A 19,089-nucleotide genomic window follows, 5' to 3' on the forward strand; every position below is an offset into this window, starting at 1 on the left:
GGTTTCTCATGTCATGACCCCTTTAAATCTAATAGACAGAAACGTTTTAGACAGCCGTCTCCCTCATGAGCATCTGCGTTTGTGTCTCGTGCTGCAGGTGACTGGTTTCCGCAGTTATGTGGATCTGTATGTGAAGGATAAACTGGATGAGACGGGCGTTGCTCTGAAGGTGGTGAATGAGATGGTGAATGAGCGCTGGGAAGTGTGTCTCACCATGAGTGAGAAGGGCTTCCAGCAAATCAGCTTCGTCAACAGCATTGCCACCACCAAGGTTTCTGAAACACTGTTACTTATTAGTGAAATTAGAGATAGCAGTTGTGCTTTAAAGGGGTTGAATTTAAAGGTGTAACTTTTAGAGGGTTGTAACACTAAACCGTAAAAACGATCAAATTGCATGCCCTGCTATAGTCTTCTCAGCACTTCTGCTGCACTTGTGATTTCTGATTACTGCTCTGGTGTTACGATGCTTCTTTTAAAGTCATGTGATACTCATGAGCTGTGTGATATGTTAGGGAGGAAGACATGTTGACTATGTTGTGGACCAGATAGTGTCGAAACTGATTGAAGTGGTCAAGAAGAAGAACAAAGCTGGAGTCACTGTGAAACCATTCCAGGTGTATATTCACAGTTCAACACACTGATATGATAAAATATCTGTCCAGACACTTGAATGTTTGGTTCTTTGGTCTCTTAATAGATCTAAGAGAATCTTTTTAATTTCAGGTTAAAAACCATGTGTGGGTATTTGTGAATGCCCTGATCGAGAACCCAACCTTTGATTCCCAGACCAAGGAGAACATGACTCTGCAGACCAAAAGCTTTGGCTCCAAATGTGTTCTGTCTGAGAAATTCGTCAGAGCTGTAAGTGTGTGATGATCTCCTATCATGATTCTGACACATAGCTTACATTAAATGTAGCACTTATTGTAACAATAAAACTTTGCTCTTAATGTATCACCTTTTAATTTAGAGTTCCTCTCATCATTAAGAGCTTCTGGCTTTATAGACATAACAAAAACAGTTGCATGCTTTGAATCAACATGAATCTGAAGCTGTGACCAGTGAATTGTGTATGAGAAAACAAGTAAATAAAAACAATGTCAGTTCTGATTTAATGCTGACTTTAATATGTGTTTAATATGTGTGGGATGTCTGATTGATTTGTCCCATCGTAGGCTACAAACTGTGGTATTGTGGAGAGCATTCTGAACTGGGTGAAGTTTAAGGCCCAGATACAGCTAAACAAGAAATGCTCCTCTGTCAAACACAGCAAGATTAAAGGGATCCCCAAACTAGATGACGCCAATGATGCTGGTAAGTCCATGACAGATAAAACACTGTCACATCTGTATCAGCAGATCTCAAAGATCATGGTCTGCTCGTTAGGGTGAGTGGGTGATATGGACCAAAAATCATCTGTATTTTGTTTTAGGCTGAATGGCAATATACGGTATACATCTCAGTATATTTTATGAAGTGATTTCTTTTTATAAGGCACACAATAAAACCAAGCTTGAGAAGCATGGTTAAAAGACTTTTCAAGCTGTAAAAACTTCACGGTTGGATTTTGAGCAGTCCAAAAACTGTAATAAATGTTAAAAGAGATTTGAGGTATTTCCATATTTGGATGCAATCTCTTTCCTCCTTAATAGTTTAACTAGGGCTTCAACTTACTGTTTATTTTGATAATCTGTTGATTATTTATTTGCTAAATGGACTAATGCAATGCGATTTTTATTTCAATTATCTGAATGTTTGCTAGTGTTATTTGAATGTTTGGTTAAATTTTGTATGTAGAAATTTTGTTATAGAACATATAATATCTTGCATAAAGAATATTATGCCTTTTTGACTTGTTCACACCAAGCCGAGTGAAAAAACGAGACTGTTTGACTTTTGAAGTGTTTCTTTTGAAGTACTCTGTGTCAAGCAAGTGTCATAAATGGAAAGTTGCAACAGCTATCAGTCACATATCAGCTCATAGCAAATTAAATACTGACATCAACATAAGAATATTATTAAAATAGAAAAAATACAAATAAATCAGCATCTTGATAAGCAAATGGCATATTATATGTACCATGTGAAAATTTGCCAAACATTTGTGTCGGTGTGAAAACATTCATGTCTTTTACGTTAATGTGAAAAAATCTTCATTTGGTATTTGCAGTTTTATTTTAGCAGCTTCTGTGTTTGGCAGATGAATACTTACTGTAAACATGAAAAAGCTGTTTGAAAAGCTTGATTGATCCGTGAGTAACTGTCTCTCTGTCGTGCAGGGGGGAAACACTCCTCAGAGTGCACTCTGATCCTGACTGAGGGAGACTCAGCCAAGTCCCTGGCTGTGTCTGGTTTAGGAGTGATCGGGAGAGATCGATATGGAGTGTTTCCACTCAGAGGAAAGATCCTCAACGTGAGGGAGGCCACACACAAACAGGTGAGCTCCAGGAACCTTGACACGGAAAGATAAACCATAATAAAAAATTACATTAGGGAGATAGATGTTGCACCACATTATGTAAACTTTGGTAATGCTGCCCTCTTGTTCATTGATCGGCTAACAGCCATGTTATGCTCACATGTTCTGATAATAATAGCTTTCTAGGACTAAACAATATTTGGATAACTAGTAAAAAATAAATAAAAATCTTTTAAAAATCTTTTAATAGCCCTACTGTTAGACATACCTGAAAAACGAAAAAGCAATTTATTTCATTTGTATCATTATTAGGCTAATTATTTGTGCTATCATTAATAATTTGTTCATTTGTTCTTATTTTATTACTGACTGCTTACTTGTCATTTTGTATTCAATTCAAAGTTTGAAATCATCTTGCAACAAAATTACTTCACTGTAAAATCAGAAATACACAGAGTGAGCAAAAATTTGTGAGATTATAATGGTAATTAAACAATGTGTACATATGAATAAAAGTCTACATTTAAATCTGTCATATAAATTAGTCTCTTATTAGACCATTGATGGACAAAAAATGTAATAATATTAAAAATATCTATATGACAGTATATTCTGCAGTTCTTCCCTGCTGTACCGAATAGCTATACTTTTCAAGGTTAGAAATTCAAGTATTGTGACAAAATACATTTAGTAGGGTGCCACAAATTTGTTAAAATTTCCAAAGGATGCCGCGACTGAAAAAAATGTTGAGAAACACTGCTTTAATCTATGTAACCACTGAAGTATTAATTATTTAAATTGCTAAACTGGCATCATGTGTTTTGTGTGTGTGTATGTTACTGTATGTTTTAATGGTGCAGTGATGTTAAACGTATTTAAATAAAGAAGAAGGAAAAAAGGAAGAAAAAAAAATGTAGAGCAGAGGATGAATATTGACAGGATTTTAAAATGTCTCATCGTTAAATCGTTTCGGTTCAGCGTGCATGCTCTGAACAAGTGCGACACTGTTTTACCCAGAACTTCTGTGTGTGTAACATTATTTGAAACTCCATGTTTCCCCCTCTAGAATGGGACAATACTGTTTATACTTTGATATTTAATAAAAAAAGAAAATAAAAAAGTTTTTTCATCCCACTGTACCAAAAAATATTTAATTAGTTAGAAATTGCTTTTTGAGAATACAAATGGTATAAAATAATAATTTTTTGTGTTGACCTCGTTTCGATTGTAGATCATGGAGAACGCAGAAATCAACAACATCATTAAAATTGTGGGTCTCCAGTACAAGAAGAGCTACGACGACCCAGACTCCCTGAAGAGCTTACGCTACGGAAAGATTATGATCATGACCGATCAGGTGCGATTAACTGCTTTAGTTTGTCTTCATCTGACTATTTTGTCTTTTCTATCCATTAAGTATGCAGAGATGTTCCCTATACCTGTATGCATCATTTCTATTTGTGTACTATCAGGATCAAGATGGCTCTCACATCAAGGGTCTTCTCATTAACTTCTTCCATCACAACTGGCCATCTCTGCTCAAGCACACCTTCCTGGAGGAGTTCATCACACCCATTGTAAAGGTATAATCATCCAGTAAAGAAAATGTTCTGTTCATCAGTGCTGCCGCAGGTTTTTTAACTTGTTTCTGAAATTTTCTCTTTAGGTCAGTAAGAATAAACAGGAATTATCATTCTACAGCATCCCAGAATTTGACGAATGGAAGAAGCACACAGAAAACTATAAAACGTGGCACATAAAGTACTACAAAGGTTTGTTTTCTGCTTACTACTCACTTGAAACGGTTTCCATCTAAAAACAAGCAGCATTCATGACTATATGTTTACTGCATATTTGTCAGGTTTGGGTACCAGTACAAGCAAAGAAGCAAAGGAATATTTTGCTGAGATGGAGAGACATCGAATTATGTTCAAGTACAATGGCACTGAAGATGACGCAGCCATCACACTGGTTAGTTGGTCACTACTGGTCTTGTTTGTACTGCTTCTGGTGCAACATTACTTTTATTCAGATATTACTTTGACATATTGGGTAACATTGTGTATGAACTCTTGCTCAGGCCTTCAGTAAGAAGAAAACGGATGACAGGAAAGAGTGGCTGACTAATTTTATGGAGGACAGACGGCAGAGGAGGATGCATGGGCTGCCTGAGGTACAGCTCTCAATTACACAGCAATGAAAGAGAAATGTTTCTTAAAGGTCCCATGAGATCGAAATTGAAGTTAGAATCAATATGTTAGTCTTAAGGTTATCTGTATGCCAGTGTGCTCCAAAACTGTGACAAAATTCGCATTTAGAAGATATAAGCATTCAAAGTCTGCTACGATTTTTTGGACGTCACATGGTACTGCATCTTTTCATCAAACTTTCGGTCCAATCAAATGCTCTCTAGAATTGAAGGCGGGCTGCTTGATATGTCCTGCCCTGTCTTCCTGTTTCAGTTAAAATGACGTCAACACATAGAATAACGCTGCGTGTTTCAAAGCATTTCAGGGGACCTTTAATGTGAACATATCACTTTTAAAGCAGAAATAGTGAAGCTAAGTACTACCCTGCATCTTGGGTACTGTTTGAATGCCCCCTTTAAATCTGAATGGATTTCTATCTGTGAATGATTCACTGTACAATCTAAACAAGGGTCCTGGAGGGACTGTGTCCTGCAGAGTTTAGTTCCGTCCCTAAACAGACACACCAGCCTATAGTTTTACTTGTAAACTACCTGTAAACTACTTTAAAAAATGAGTAACACTAGTGTTCTCTATTCTGGTTTTGTTCTATCGACTTGTTCTTTTTTTTTATTATAAAAAATTACCCACTAATACTAGCATTATCTTATTCTTTTTTATTATTTCGACTTATTTTCTTTTTATTTATTTAAAACAAATAAAAGAACATCTAACACTAGTAGTGTTCTCTATACTTTTTCTATTCTATCTACTAAAACCTTGTTATGTGTCTTGCATTAGACTAACAAAAACTTGTCACAGCATTTACATATTATTGCTCTTTTGTAGGTTTAATTGCTTGTATTGCTTTGGATAAAAGCGTCTGCTGAATGACTAAATGTAAACTTTCAGGAAATTCTGAAGAAATTCTAAAATCTGCTGAACATTGACCTTTAGATGCAAACTCCTCACCTTTAGGTGACAACTTACTTTTTGAGATCAAAATAGGTTACCTATGAGATTTGCTTGGATCCAATGAGAAAGTGTTTTTATTTTTTTGGGGGGGGGTCTTACAAGGGTACTTATAGGAGTAAATAAAGAACTGGGGCCGGTTGTTGACTGGTCATAACTTTTTATATTCAGTTATGAAAAGGTAGACTGGTCTTATTTGTATTGGAAAAGTAAGACTGATAACCACTTGGCATCTGCTAGTAAGTTTTGTATAGTATTTTCTTTACTCTTTACTAAACTATGTCTAAAAAGGGTAATATTTGATGTATTTGAGGTATGAGATGTGGGAACAGTGAAGAGAGAGAGGGCAAACATTTTGCATTTTAGATCAGCATTGCCATTTAATCAGCCAATATTGTCTTAAATAGAACTGCATAGCACTTCATCTTTTATAACATGGGATTTTGACCAAATGTATTCAATCTTGATTTTTGTAAAATGTTATTTCTTTAAAAAAAAATTTAGTGAAAAAAGTTTTTCATATAAGGTAATAAAACATATCTTAAAGTAACTACAAATGAGCATGTAAAACAAATATCTTTAAAACAATTTCATGTGGAGCAGGCCCCCGGTTCTCACTTTTCCCCCCTTACCTGTTTGCATCACTGCTCTTAAAAGATGTTAGCATTGTTATTTCAGGAAACGGAAAAATGGATGTTGTAAAATAACATTTGTGTAAAATAACAAATGTTAATCACAGAAATTAACTTAAACTTTGTGTCACGACTGTTTGAGGTTCTTTTAAACATTCACAGTTTGTCTTAACCAACTTGTGTTTCCTTTAAACTGAATTTTTATTTATTTTCTTTCTTCTTCTTACTGTCAAGTGTGAGTGACCACTTTAATAATTAATGATTGTCTGATCATTCATTGTGCACGTCTTTGTTGTCTCATCACAGCAATTCCTATATGGCACATCAACACGATACCTGTCCTACAATGACTTCATCAATAAAGAACTCATCCTCTTCTCCAATTCTGACAATGAGCGTTCGATCCCATCGCTTGTTGATGGTGTGTAATCTTTAGTTATGTTTTTACATGTTGAAACATGTTGAACTGCGTTTCTCTTCGTCCTGATTATGTTTGACTGGAATGATATTGATGTAGATTAGCTGCTTGTCTGTGGTTTAGCTGGGCTTCTGTACTTAATGTCTGCTTTCATCTGATGTATGCAGGTATGAAGCCAGGTGCGAGGAAGGTGTTGTTCACCTGTATGAAGAGGAATGATAAAAGGGAAGTCAAGGTGGCCCAGCTGGCTGGATCCGTGGCTGAGATGTCTGCATACCATCACGGCGAAGTTTGTAGCAAACTTTTCTTTGCCTTTCTGCTTTTATTCATTCTTGGTTCTTACTGATGTAGCGATTTACAGTGGTTTTCTTGATGCATTGATTAACGATAAATCATATGCAATAACAGTCAGGAATCAAAAGCCATGATTCGATTTATTTATTTGAAAATGTTCAATTATAATAATTATAATACATTTATTGAAAAACAAATATATATGAAATTGAACAGAATGAATGATTTATGACAAAAAATTTTATGTTTTCTGCAGCAAGCCCTGATGATGACTATCGTGAATTTGGCCCAGAACTTTGTGGGCAGCAACAATATCAACATCCTTCAGCCTCTCGGTCAGTTTGGTACCCGTATCAACGGCGGCAAAGATGCTGCCAGCCCTCGTTACATCTTCACTATGCTTAGGTAATGTTTTAATTGTTTTGTGCCATACCTCCAAACAATGTGCAGTAGGCTATTCTATACATTATGTGCAAAAAAAGGTTAAAATATTGGCATTACATTCTAAACCAAAAAATCAATTGATAATTTTAAAGCAAAAGTGAACAGCTCTCAGCCTCACCCTGCTCATCACATCATATTTAATGTCTAACAAGATAAATTATAGTAAAATGTGTATTTTAGTCATAATTACTGTGCTCTTATTCTGTTGCGCTGGTGTGCTTCAAGAAGACTCGCTTACTGTCACGACGAGCCTTTATGCAAAATGGAAATAATCATGTGACATTCTAACATGTAGATAAGGCTGTTAAATGTTATGTGTTGAGTTTCATACACTTTAAACTACACATGTATCTGTCTCCATTCATTGTCAATTATGTTCATTAACAGTTTATTTTATTGATTAGTTGTGGCAGCCCTAATGCTTTTAATACATACGGTATAATTTCATTCATCACATAGTTTGACGTTAATCCTAGTAACTATATTTTGCTTAATAACTTTATTTATTTTTTAACTTTATCTGAATGGTCTTTATCTAAAGAAATCAGTTTTTATCTTTTCTTACAGTCCTCTGGCCAAACTGCTGTTTCCTGCTGTGGACTCCAGCCTGCTGAAGTTTCTGTATGATGACAACCAGAAGGTGGAGCCAGAGTGGTACATACCCATAATTCCCATGGTACTGGTGAACGGAGCTGAGGGTATCGGGACCGGTTGGGCCTGCAAGATCCCCAACTATGACCCGCGAGAAATCGTCAACAACATTAACCGTATGCTCAACCACCAGGACCCTCTTCCCATGGTAAGACCTCATCCTTGCTCTTGTCCTGACCTCTGCATGTTTACCAGGCATGTGACGGAAAAACATATTTATAACATGATATCTGCAGAAACTTTAATGTTGATATCCACCTTATTTTTGGATACTTGTTTTCAGATTTTTTAACTTGAATGTGCAAGGCTTAAGATGTCCATTGCGTTTTGTTATTTTAACTGTTCAAAAACAGTACGTTATTCTTGTTAATATTGCAAACTTTATAAAACTTAAGGGTTTATGTAAATTTCAGGGTTTGTGATGTCACCAAAGCTCGTTGTAGTCCCCACCAGCCGTTTGTTGTAGGCCTTAAAAAGCTACTTCTGTAAAAGAAAATATCTCTCTTTGCATTGAACTTTGAGTGTCATAACTTTGCAGATTCACATTTACATTTAGCAGATGCTTTTATCCAAAGCGACTTAAAAATGAGGACAATGGAAGCAATCGAAATCAACAAAAGAGCAATGATACTCAAGTGCTATGACAAGTCTCAGTTAGCCTAACACAGTACACTTAGCAAGTTTTTTAATTTTTTATTATATAATAAATAAAAAGAAATAATAAAATAGAATAGAAAAAGAATAGAGCAAGCTAGTGTTACAGGCCATTTTTGCTTTTGTTAATTGTATAATAAAACAAATAGGTCACTTGTAAAAAACAAATGGATAGAATACAAAAAGATTAGAAAAGCTAGTGCTAGTTTTAAAAAGAAAACAAGCAGTTTGTAAATGAATAGAGTGCAAGTTTAAAAGGGACAAGTTTTTTGTTTTTGTTTTTAAGAATAGAATTAGACTAGAGATTGCTAGAGTTAGAGGGTTAAATAAAGATGGAAGAGATGTGTTTTTAGCCGTTTCTTGAAGATGGCTAAGGACTGCTGGGATTGAGTTGGGCAGGTCATTCCACCAGGAGGGAACATTTAATTTAAAAGTCCATGAAAGTGATTTTGTGCCTCTTTGGGATGTTGTTTATGCTCAAACAGCAACATTACACACTAACTTGAGTTGTCAGAAGTTGTGAATGATACCAAAATAGCGAACCGTACCGTACCACTTTTTTGGTACCCTTCTGTTGGGGTACTTAGCACAGCAAAGGGTACCAAAAGGGTGGAGCTAAACTCACTGCAGAAGTTGATTGGTTGACTAGAATCATCACTTTTGCGTGATACAAGGGGATAAAGCTTCTCCTTCACTCGTTCCACTCTGCTGTCCACGAGTGTTGGGCTTATTTACATCAGAGTGCGCAAATATACAAAAAACGGTGTATTCTATAATTTTATATTTCCACACAGACAATTAGAGCCCTGCATTTCGGCCCGGGCCCGATGGGCCCCGACTTTTTTACGCCTCTAGGGCCGGGCTTCGGGCCAATTTTCACATCATAGTTCAGACGCGGGCCAGGCCTCAGGCCTGTTTTGGGTTTCTCCTTATTTTATATTGTAGACATCCATCGATTAGTGATGAAAAAAATTTCTGCGCTGTTGGAAACAACAGGAGACCGTGCCGTGACTGAGAGCAGCTCGATGGTGTTTAGTGTCCCGCAGCAGCAGCAGGTGCTCAAGTGACTTCAGCGCAGCAGAATAGTTCTGCGTTCAAATGCATGCAATAGGCTAAAGCTTGCTGCAAAACCCCAGCAAACATAACCATGAATGTGTCTGCGGGAAATAGTAAGGAGATATTTGAACTATTTACTAATAAACTAATGTTTTCTGAGTCTGTGTCGCAAGGATGAAGTTGCTGATCCTGACTCGCCGTCTCCTCATTAGACGCGCCTTTAGAGAGAAATATGCATCTTTATTGATTAAGATTATAATAATAGAGTTAGATTATAATAATAGAGTTTTCGATTTTTTTTTATTTTGTTAAGTAATAATTTAAAGCTTTCTATAGATATATTTATCATGTCTGTGAGGCATGTATTCGCTCAGCTTCGGTTCATTTTTGTGAATCGCTCCTGTTCAAGACGGCAAAAAGCACATCATGTTTGTTTTCTTTGTTTTATAAAAGAACTACCTTTTGTTGGTATTGTGAGTGCACACAAATACAAGTAGACCCTTTACAGGTCCCAATGATGTATTACTCTTACCTTTATCAAAAAAAAAAAAATGACGGCAAAAATCCAAAGCTGGTGCCTTCATGTCCTGCTTTAGCTTCCACTCGCAGGTTTAACGTTTAAACATTGTTATATACTTGAACTGTTTTAGTATATCTATAGATTTTATTTTAGGCAAGTCGTGATGATATGAGAAGGCTAAATTGATCAAACATAGGCTATGATCAGCTCATGCCGCTGGCCGCTTGGTCGTTACTTTAAAAAAACAAAAACTTATAGGCTATTTAATGAACAAAAATGCTCCAAACGTTTTTCTAAATTAACTTAATAAAAAAACAAAACGAAATATAATAATTTTGCCATTACACACAAAACTGAACTATTTTAATAGCCGAAACAGTAGTATAAACTGTTTTAGGAGAAGGGGGAAAAAAGACGGGCTCGGGTCGGACTCGGGCCGGTAATTCTGATAAGCTGTCGGACGTGGGCCGGGCTAGGGCCTGAGCGTCTCGGGCTAGGGCCTAAATTTGAGGCCTGTGCAGGGCTCTACAGACAATAGCCGTGTCTTAACGTTCTTGTCTGTTCTTGTGGACTTGTGAAACGTCATTGCCCAAAAACCCGCATCATTTTCAAAATATTACTCATTCTGTCATGGAATGTAGTTTTAAGAGTTTTTCAGGCGAGAATGTAGTTGTTTAAAACTCAAATCTGCGGTTTATTTATAAAGATATAGCGCCTATTTGGATAATTTGCTTCGCCGATTTCGGAGCTCCAGGCGCTCAGTGCTCATGTATCCGCCTCGAGCAGCCTTAGCTCGGCTAGTCCTTCTGACATTTGCCGCTGGTTCTGATGTCTCTGCAGTGATTAAACATGAGATACAATTCATTTTGGGTATATTTATCAGGCATTCGTGGTCTCATGAATCTATTATTTGTTCCTGGTCATATCATTTTGGCTGAGCACAAAGTTATGATTATGATTTGAAATTTCGTAGCCTAATGGAAAGTCGTGGCCTAATGGTTAGAGAGTCGGACTCATAATCCAAAGGTTGTGGGTTCGAGTCTCGGGCCGGCAGGGATTGTAGGTGGGGGTAGTGAATGTCCAGCGCTCTCTCCACCCTCAATACCACGACTGAGGTGCCCTTGAGCAAGGCACCGAACCCCCAACTGCTCCCCGGGCGCCGCAGCATAAATGCTGCCCACTGCTCCGGGTGTGTGTTCACGGTGTGTGTGTGTGTTCACTGCTGTGTGTGTGTGTGTGTTCACTGCTGTGTGTGTGTGTGTTCATTGCTGTGTGTGTGTGTGTGTGTGTGTGTTCACTGCTGTGTGTGTGTGTGTGTTCACTGCTGTGTGTGTGTGTGTTCACGGTGTGTGTGTGTGTTCACTGCTCTGTGTGTGTGTGTGTGTGTTCACGGTGTGTGTGTGTGTTCACTGCTGTGTGTGTGCACGTTGGATGGGTTAAATGCAGAGCACGAATTCCGAGTATGGGTCACCATACTTGCCAGTATGTCACTTCACCACTTCACTTCACCTTCACTTCATTTTGGCTGAGCACAAAGTTATGATTAACTTTATATATTTATTTTGAAATTTACTGTACAGCACTGACTTTGTAGCATACGTTTGACTTAATTGTTTGCTTTTGTCTTTATTTCCTCTTATATAAGCCCCTTCTACTTTGTACTTACTTTTGTAATGGCTATTATTGTTCATTGTCGCGCTTTATCGTCGATCGCTACTTTCCAGCATACACCACGCCTATCAATCTGGGTGTTCGGTCCCGTACCGTACTGTACTGTACTGCACTGTACTGACCCGTACCGCTCGGTGCAAACAAGCCATTTGTTCTGTTAAATTTACTTGTTCTATTGCTCGTAATTAGTTTCTTTGTTCTTCTTTTATTACTGTTTACTTTTCTTTTTCATTAAGCTTAAGAGCTTTTTACTTATTTTTTTCTTTCCTTTTTATTTAGCCATATCACCCGCCCCTACTTTACAGTATTTTGTATAATACCTGTATGTTCATTACTGACACGTCTAATGTTGAACAATTCAGATGCTATTTTTATAAGAGGAATTTGGCCTAATTTGCAGAGCTATTGATAATTAATAGCTATTAGTAGCCTAATTGATAATTAAAAGGTATTGATAATTTTTGATAACTATTGATTTCGCAAAATAAATGTTTGGGAAAGGTTTACACAATTTTTGAAATGTCTCTGCAACAGACAGGTGCAAGTGCCATTCTGTCTGTGTTGTTATTATAGTAAAACTAAAGGAAGTTAAAACGTTAAGCAGCCAGTGTTTTCCATTTTTAGCGTGTTTGTTTCTTGAGACCTTATCTAGGAGTGATATTAACAGCTGCTACTAGTGCTTATGGAAACATCTGATACCATATCTTTGGATGGATGGAGGGATCTTCAAACTCAGAATCAGAATTCTCTGCATCTCTTCATGTTTTTGTTAGCTGCCCAGGTACAAGAACTTCAAAGGTGCCATTCATGAGCTGGGACAGAACCAATATTTGGTCAGCGGAGAAGTGTCTGTCCTGGACAAAAATACCATTGAGATTATTGAACTTCCTGTTCGCACCTGGACTCAGGTAAGATCACTTGTAGAAGTCTTGATTTTATAAAGCTGGATCTCTTTACTGGAACGCTGGTGATCTTTTTTCTCTTCCAGGCATATAAGGAGTCGGTTCTGGAGCCCATGCTCCAAGGAACAGATAAAACTCCTCCTCTGATCAGCGACTATAAGGAATACCACACCGATACCACAGTGAAGTTTGTGGTGCGCATGACAGAGGAGAAGCTTGCACAAGCAGAGGCGGCCGGTCTGCACAAGGTCTTCAAACTGCAGTCGCCCCTCACCTGCAACTCAATGGTACGAACCTCCCCTCCTGAAGCTCCCGAATCAAGCTATTGAGATTTCACACCTCGATTAATAATAAGGCCAGAAACAATCTGAGGAAACATAAACCACTGCGGAGTAGCCCAGTACCTGTGTGACTCGTCATATACATAAACAGAGCGAAGTAGCTGTAGCTACAGAACAACCGCTAGAGTGCCAAAAGCGTACCTTTTAAAGGGATAGTTCACCCAAAAATGGAAATTCTGTCATTAATTACTCACCCTCATGTCGTTCCAAACCCGTAAGACCTTCATTCATCTTCGGAACACAAATTAAAATATTTTTGATGCATTCCGGGAGCTCTCTGACCCTCTATAGACAGCAAGGGTCCTAACGTGATCAAGGTCCAGAAAAGTAACAAGGATATCGTTAAAATAATCCACGTGACATCAGTGGTTCAACCGTAATTTTACAAAGCTGCGAGAATACTTTTTGTGCGCAAAGAAGACAATAATAACGACTTTATTCAACAATTCGTCTCCACTGCGTCACCCTATAGCGCCATTTCGTGGCCTAATGGTTAGAGATTCGGACTCGTAATCCAAAGGTTGCGGGTTTGAGTCTCCGGCCGGCAGGGATTGTAGGTGGAGGGAGTGAATGTCCAGTACTCTCTCCACCCTCAATACCACGACTGAGGTGCCCTTGAGCAAGGCACCGAACCCCCAACTGCTCCCCGGGTGCCGCAGCATAAATGGCTGCCCACTGCTCCGGGTGTGTGTTCACAGTGTGTGTGTGTGTTCACTGCTGTGTGTGTGTGTGTGTTCACTGCTGTGTGTGTGCACGTTGGATGGGTTAAATGCAGAGCACGAATTCCGAGTATGGGTCACCATACTTGGCCGTACGTCACTTTCATTTTGGGAGAGTATCACATACGTAAACAAAGTATGCAACGTATAAACGCGTACGGTGCTGCTGACACAGACGTTGTTTACAGCATACTTCGTAAAATTACGGTTGACCCACTGATGTCACATGGATTATTTTAACGATATCCTTGCTATATTTCTGAGCCTTGATCGTGTAAGGATCCTTGCTGTCTATGGAGCGTCAGAGAGCTCTCGGAGTTCATCAATAATATCTTAATTTCTATTCCGAAGATGAACAAATGTCTTATGGGTTTGGAACGATGTAGGTGAGTAATTAATGACAGAATTTTCATTTTTGGGTGAACTATCCCTTTAATCAGAATCAGAAAGAGCTTTATTGCCAAGTGTGTTTGCACACACAAGGAATTGTCTTGGTGTTAGGAGCATCCAGTGCAGAAAGTACAAACATATAATTAAGGTGATAAAGAACACTAATAATGAAGAGAATAGACAATAATTAAGAATAACAATAGTAATAAAGAATAAAAATATACAGAAAAGAGACATGACCATAGACAGAACTGTGAATGTGCATGTGTCCTATGTACAGATGAAGGTTTGATGAGTTATTTACAGATGTACAGTACCGGGGTGTGTTATGTGTTGTTCAGGTGGGATACGGCCTGGGGGAAAAAACTGTTCTTGTGTCTGGCTGTTCTGGTGCTCAGTGATCTGTAGCGCCGGCCAGAGGGCAACAGTACAAAGAGAGAGTGAGCTGGGTGTGAGGGGTCCAGAGTGACTTTCTTAGCCCTTTTCCTCACTCTGGAGGTGTAAAGTTCTTGGAGGCTGGGCAGAGGGGCACCGATAATCCTCTCAGCAGTCCTAACTGTCCGTTGTAGTCTTCTGATGTCTGTTTTGGTAGCTGAACCAAACCAAACAGTTATAGAAGAACATAGGACAGACTCGATGATTGCAGAGTAGAACTGTTTCAGCAGCTCCTGAGGCAGGTTGAACTTCCTTAGCTGGCGGAGGAAATACAGCCTCTGCTGGGCCTTTTTCGCAATAGAGTCAATGTGATTGTCCCACTTCAGGTCCTGGGAGATGGTGGTGCCCAGGAATCTGAATGACTCTACTGAAGTCACAGTGCTGTTCATGATGGTGAGTGGGGGGAGAGCAGGGGGGTTTCTCCTGAAGTCCACTATCATCTCCACAGTTTTGAGCGTGTTAAGCTCCAGGCTATAATAATCTAGGCTCCAGGTTGTTAAGACTGCACCAGACAGCCAGCTGCTCAACCTTATGTCTGTAAGCAGACTCGTCACCGTCCTTGATGAGGCCTATGACTGTAGTGTCGTCCGCAAACTTCAAATGCACGCAATAGGCTAAAGCTTGCTGCAAAACCCCAGCAAACATAACCATGAATGTGTCTGCGGGAAATAGTAAGGAGATATTTGATATTTTTGTGAATCACTCCTGTTCAAGACGGCAAAATCATGTTTGTTTTCTTTGTTTTATAAAAGAACTACCTTTTGTTGGTATTGTGAGTGCACACAAATACAAGTAGACCCTTTACAGGTCCGAATGATGTATTACTCTTACCTTTATCAAAAAATTAAAAAATGACATCGTAGGCTATTAAAAAAAAATCCAAAGCTGGTGCCTCCATGTCCTGCAGAGCGCGCTTTAGCTTCCACTCTCCGCACAAACTTAGATATAGCGCACATTATTATTATAGCGCAGGTTTAATGTTTAAACATTGTTATATGCTTGAACTGTTTTAGTATAGCTATAGATTTTATTTTAGGCAAGTCGTGATGATATGAGAAGGCTAAATTGATCAAACATAGGCTATGATCAGCTCATGCCGCTGGCCGCTTGGTCGTTACTTAAAAAAACTAAAACTTATAGGCTATTTAACGAACAAAAATGCTCCCAACGTTTTTCTAAATTAACTTAATAAAAAAACAAAACGAAATATAATAATTTTGCCATTACACACTAAACTATTTTAATAGCCGAAACAGTAGTATAAACTGTTTTAGGAGAAGGGGGAAAAAAGACGGGCTCGGGTTGGACTCGGGCCGGCAATTCTGATAAGCTGTCGGACGTGGGCTGGGCTAGGGCCTGAGCGTCTCGGGCCAGGGCCTGGCTAGGGCCTAAATTTGAGGCCCGGGCAGGGCTCTACTGTAGGCAAACTGAAGAGGATCCAGCAAGGGTTTAGTGATGTCCTATAGGTAGGCCAGGACCAGTCTCTCAAGTGACTTCATGACCACAGACGTGAGTGCGACAGGTCTGTAGTCATTAAGTCCAGTGATTTTGGGCTTTTTGGGGACGGGAATGATGGTGGAGCGTTTGAAGCAGCAGGGAACTTCACACAGCTCCAGAGATCTGTTGAAGATTTGTGTAAAGATGGGGGCCAATTGGTCAGCACAGACTTTTAGACAGGCAGGTGAAATACCGTCTGGTCCTGAAGCTTTCCTAGATTTCTGTTTTCTGAAGACCCGGTTCACATCCTCTACACAGACTTTAAACGCAGGTAGAATGGTGGGGGAGGGAGTAAGGGGGGTTGCAGGGGGGGAAGGTGAATGTGTGAAGTGCAGATCAGAGCGGGTGCTGGGTGTCAGTCTGGCCTTTTCAAATCTGCAGTAAAACACATTGAGATCGTCAGCCAGTTGTTGATTCTCCACAGACTGTGGGGGTGGTGTCTTGTACATGGTGATGTTCCTCAGACCAGTCCATACCGACGCCGGATCGTTTTTTGCTGAAAGTTCTTTTTTCAACTTCTCAGAGTTAAAGATGGCACCATGTGGCCATGAGAGCTAAAAGTTCTCCTAGTGCAGGTTTTAATGGACACAAACTTAAGTAAGCAAACCAAATTTGCAAATGAGCAAAAGGGCTGGTAAAATCACTCTGGACCCCTCACATCCAGCACACTCCCTCTTTGAACTGTTACCGTCTGGTCGACGCTACAGAGCTCTGAGCACCAGAACGACCAGACACAGGAACAGTTTCTTCCCTCAGGCAATACATCTCATGAACATTTGACAATAAACGTGGAACACACAACTCTATTATACATTATTTATTCACCACACATTCACACATTCAAATTTGCACATATCAGACCTGTACATACATAATTGTCTGTATTATATGTTGTGTTTTTGCTGCTTTGTACATTGACTATTTGTATATTATTCTTTTATTATCTGTGTCCTGCCCTGTTGCTGTCTTTCTGTTGCACTCTGGAGCTTCTGTCACTATAACAAATTCCTCATATGTGTAAACATACTTGGCCAATAAAGCTCATTCTGATTCTGATATAGAAATAAACCAACACTAAGCGATGTGCATGTAAGAAGAATACTACCACATTAGGGATGTATTAAGCATTTTTGTCATTTTTCCCTTTTGAGTACTCAGTAGGTCTAAACACAAAAGCTTTAACAGCATTGTATTACAATAGTGTTGACACTATTGACAGCTTAGCGCTGTACAACTTGCACTTTATTTTCATCTACTTTATCAAATGATTCCTGACATCGCTGCATGTTTTCAAAGCCATGACGAAAAATTCTTTTAAAATGCTATCCACCAAATAATGATAAAACAAATGGAAAACTCTGCTAGATTATTAATAGCGTGTTATCCGTGTATCGCTGTGGTTTGTTGTGAAACTAGTAATGTGATTTCTGTTTGCCTCACACTTTTCTTATCTGGTCTGTAGGTGCTGTTTGATCACATGGGCTGTCTGAAGCGCTATGAGTCCGTGCAGGATATCTTGAAGGAGTTCTTTGAGCTGCGCTTGCACTATTATAAACTGAGGAAGGACTGGCTGGTGGGTAGTCTGGGCGCTGAGGCAGCCAAACTCTCCAACCAGGCACGATTTGTGCTAGAGAAGATTGAAGGAAAAATATCAATCGGTGAGATGTTTATCCATATGTCTGTCAGTTCTTTTTCGCCTGCATCCTCTTCTGCAGAGGTGGGTAGAGTACGCAAAAACTGTACTCAAGTAAAAGAAATAGTCTAAATTGTTACTTGAGTAAGAGTAAAAAAGTATTGGATAAAAAAACTACTCAAGTAGTTAGTTACTAGTTACTTTGGATCATATACTGTATATCTATAGTCTATTTTTGTTTAGATATATAGATACATTTATGTAATGAGTGTGAGTGTGTGTGTGTGTCTGTCTGTCTGTCTGTCTGTCTGTCTAGCTATCTATATATATATACACACACACACACACACTTGTTCAAATTTGTAAGGTTTTTTTAAATTTTTTAAATGTAATTTATTTCAGTGATGCAAATCAGAATTTTCATCAGCCTTTACCCCAGTCTTCAGAGTCACATAATCCTTCAGAAATCATGTTGATTTATTATCAGTGCTGCTCTGTTTAGCTTTCTATTCATCAAAGAATACTGAACAAAATCTCACAGGTTCCAAAAAAGATTACGCAGCAAATGGGTAATAAAATTATTACCAACACTGGTAATAAATCAATATATTAGAATGATTTCAGAAGGATCATATGACTCCGAAAACTGGAGTAACAGCTGATGAAATTTCTGATTTGCATGCATCACTGAATAAAATTATATTTCAAAGTATATTAATTATGTATTATAGCCTATAAAACCTCTGACACGGAAAAGAGTGAAAACTCCTCACATGACCGCTACCGAACGTCTGAACATAACAAAACAAATGGACATTGACGGATCTTCTTCCGTCTGTTCTGCAAAATGTAAACAAATGTAGCATATTCTGCAAGCGTAAATATTGTGAAAATATCAATATGAATTGTGTCTAGACAAAGGCATTCCTCCTGGAACAGGTCGCGTGCCGCTGCGCTCAACGCTCTTGATGTTCTTAAACTCTGTACAACTCTGAGTGAGAACCTCTTCAGATTCAGAGACTCAGCGCGTGCGGCAGGGAATGGAACGAATCATTCAAACTGATTCTCCAACCGATTCACTGGTTTACCAGCTGGTTTGATCAAGACTTTGAACAGAATCGACTCAAAAGAATGAATCATTCGTGAATGGGCATCTCTCATTGCCCAGAGAAAAGTAGACGGCGCGTTTGGAATAAACCGAAGCATTTTTAACTTGTATTGCATTAAGATACAGTAACGAGAGGAGAGTCGCCCA

The 19,089-nt window shown here is 38.7% G+C and overlaps 1 protein-coding gene across 2 annotated transcripts in view; it reads left to right on the forward strand.

Annotated features, from left to right (window-relative positions):
- The window catches only part of LOC306847262 (DNA topoisomerase 2-beta-like), a 54,961-nt gene that overhangs the window by 18,430 nt on the left and 17,442 nt on the right, over nt 1-19,089 (forward strand). For both annotated transcript variants that reach the window (XM_079381109.1, XM_079381110.1), the window contains exons 8-24: nt 98-271; nt 513-614; nt 724-861; nt 1,176-1,314; nt 2,280-2,437; nt 3,651-3,776; nt 3,892-4,002; nt 4,086-4,191; nt 4,281-4,390; nt 4,500-4,592; nt 6,516-6,630; nt 6,795-6,916; nt 7,178-7,326; nt 7,933-8,164; nt 12,691-12,825; nt 12,906-13,106; nt 17,664-17,859. In XM_079381109.1, coding sequence (XP_079237235.1) covers nt 98-271; nt 513-614; nt 724-861; nt 1,176-1,314; nt 2,280-2,437; nt 3,651-3,776; nt 3,892-4,002; nt 4,086-4,191; nt 4,281-4,390; nt 4,500-4,592; nt 6,516-6,630; nt 6,795-6,916; nt 7,178-7,326; nt 7,933-8,164; nt 12,691-12,825; nt 12,906-13,106; nt 17,664-17,859 — 2,407 coding nt within the window. The remainder of the gene's footprint in view (nt 1-97; nt 272-512; nt 615-723; nt 862-1,175; nt 1,315-2,279; nt 2,438-3,650; nt 3,777-3,891; nt 4,003-4,085; nt 4,192-4,280; nt 4,391-4,499; nt 4,593-6,515; nt 6,631-6,794; nt 6,917-7,177; nt 7,327-7,932; nt 8,165-12,690; nt 12,826-12,905; nt 13,107-17,663; nt 17,860-19,089) is intronic.

The sequence above is a fragment of the Barbus barbus genome (genome assembly GCF_936440315.1).
Source record: "Barbus barbus genome assembly, chromosome: 27".
Taxonomy (NCBI): domain Eukaryota; kingdom Metazoa; phylum Chordata; class Actinopteri; order Cypriniformes; family Cyprinidae; genus Barbus; species Barbus barbus.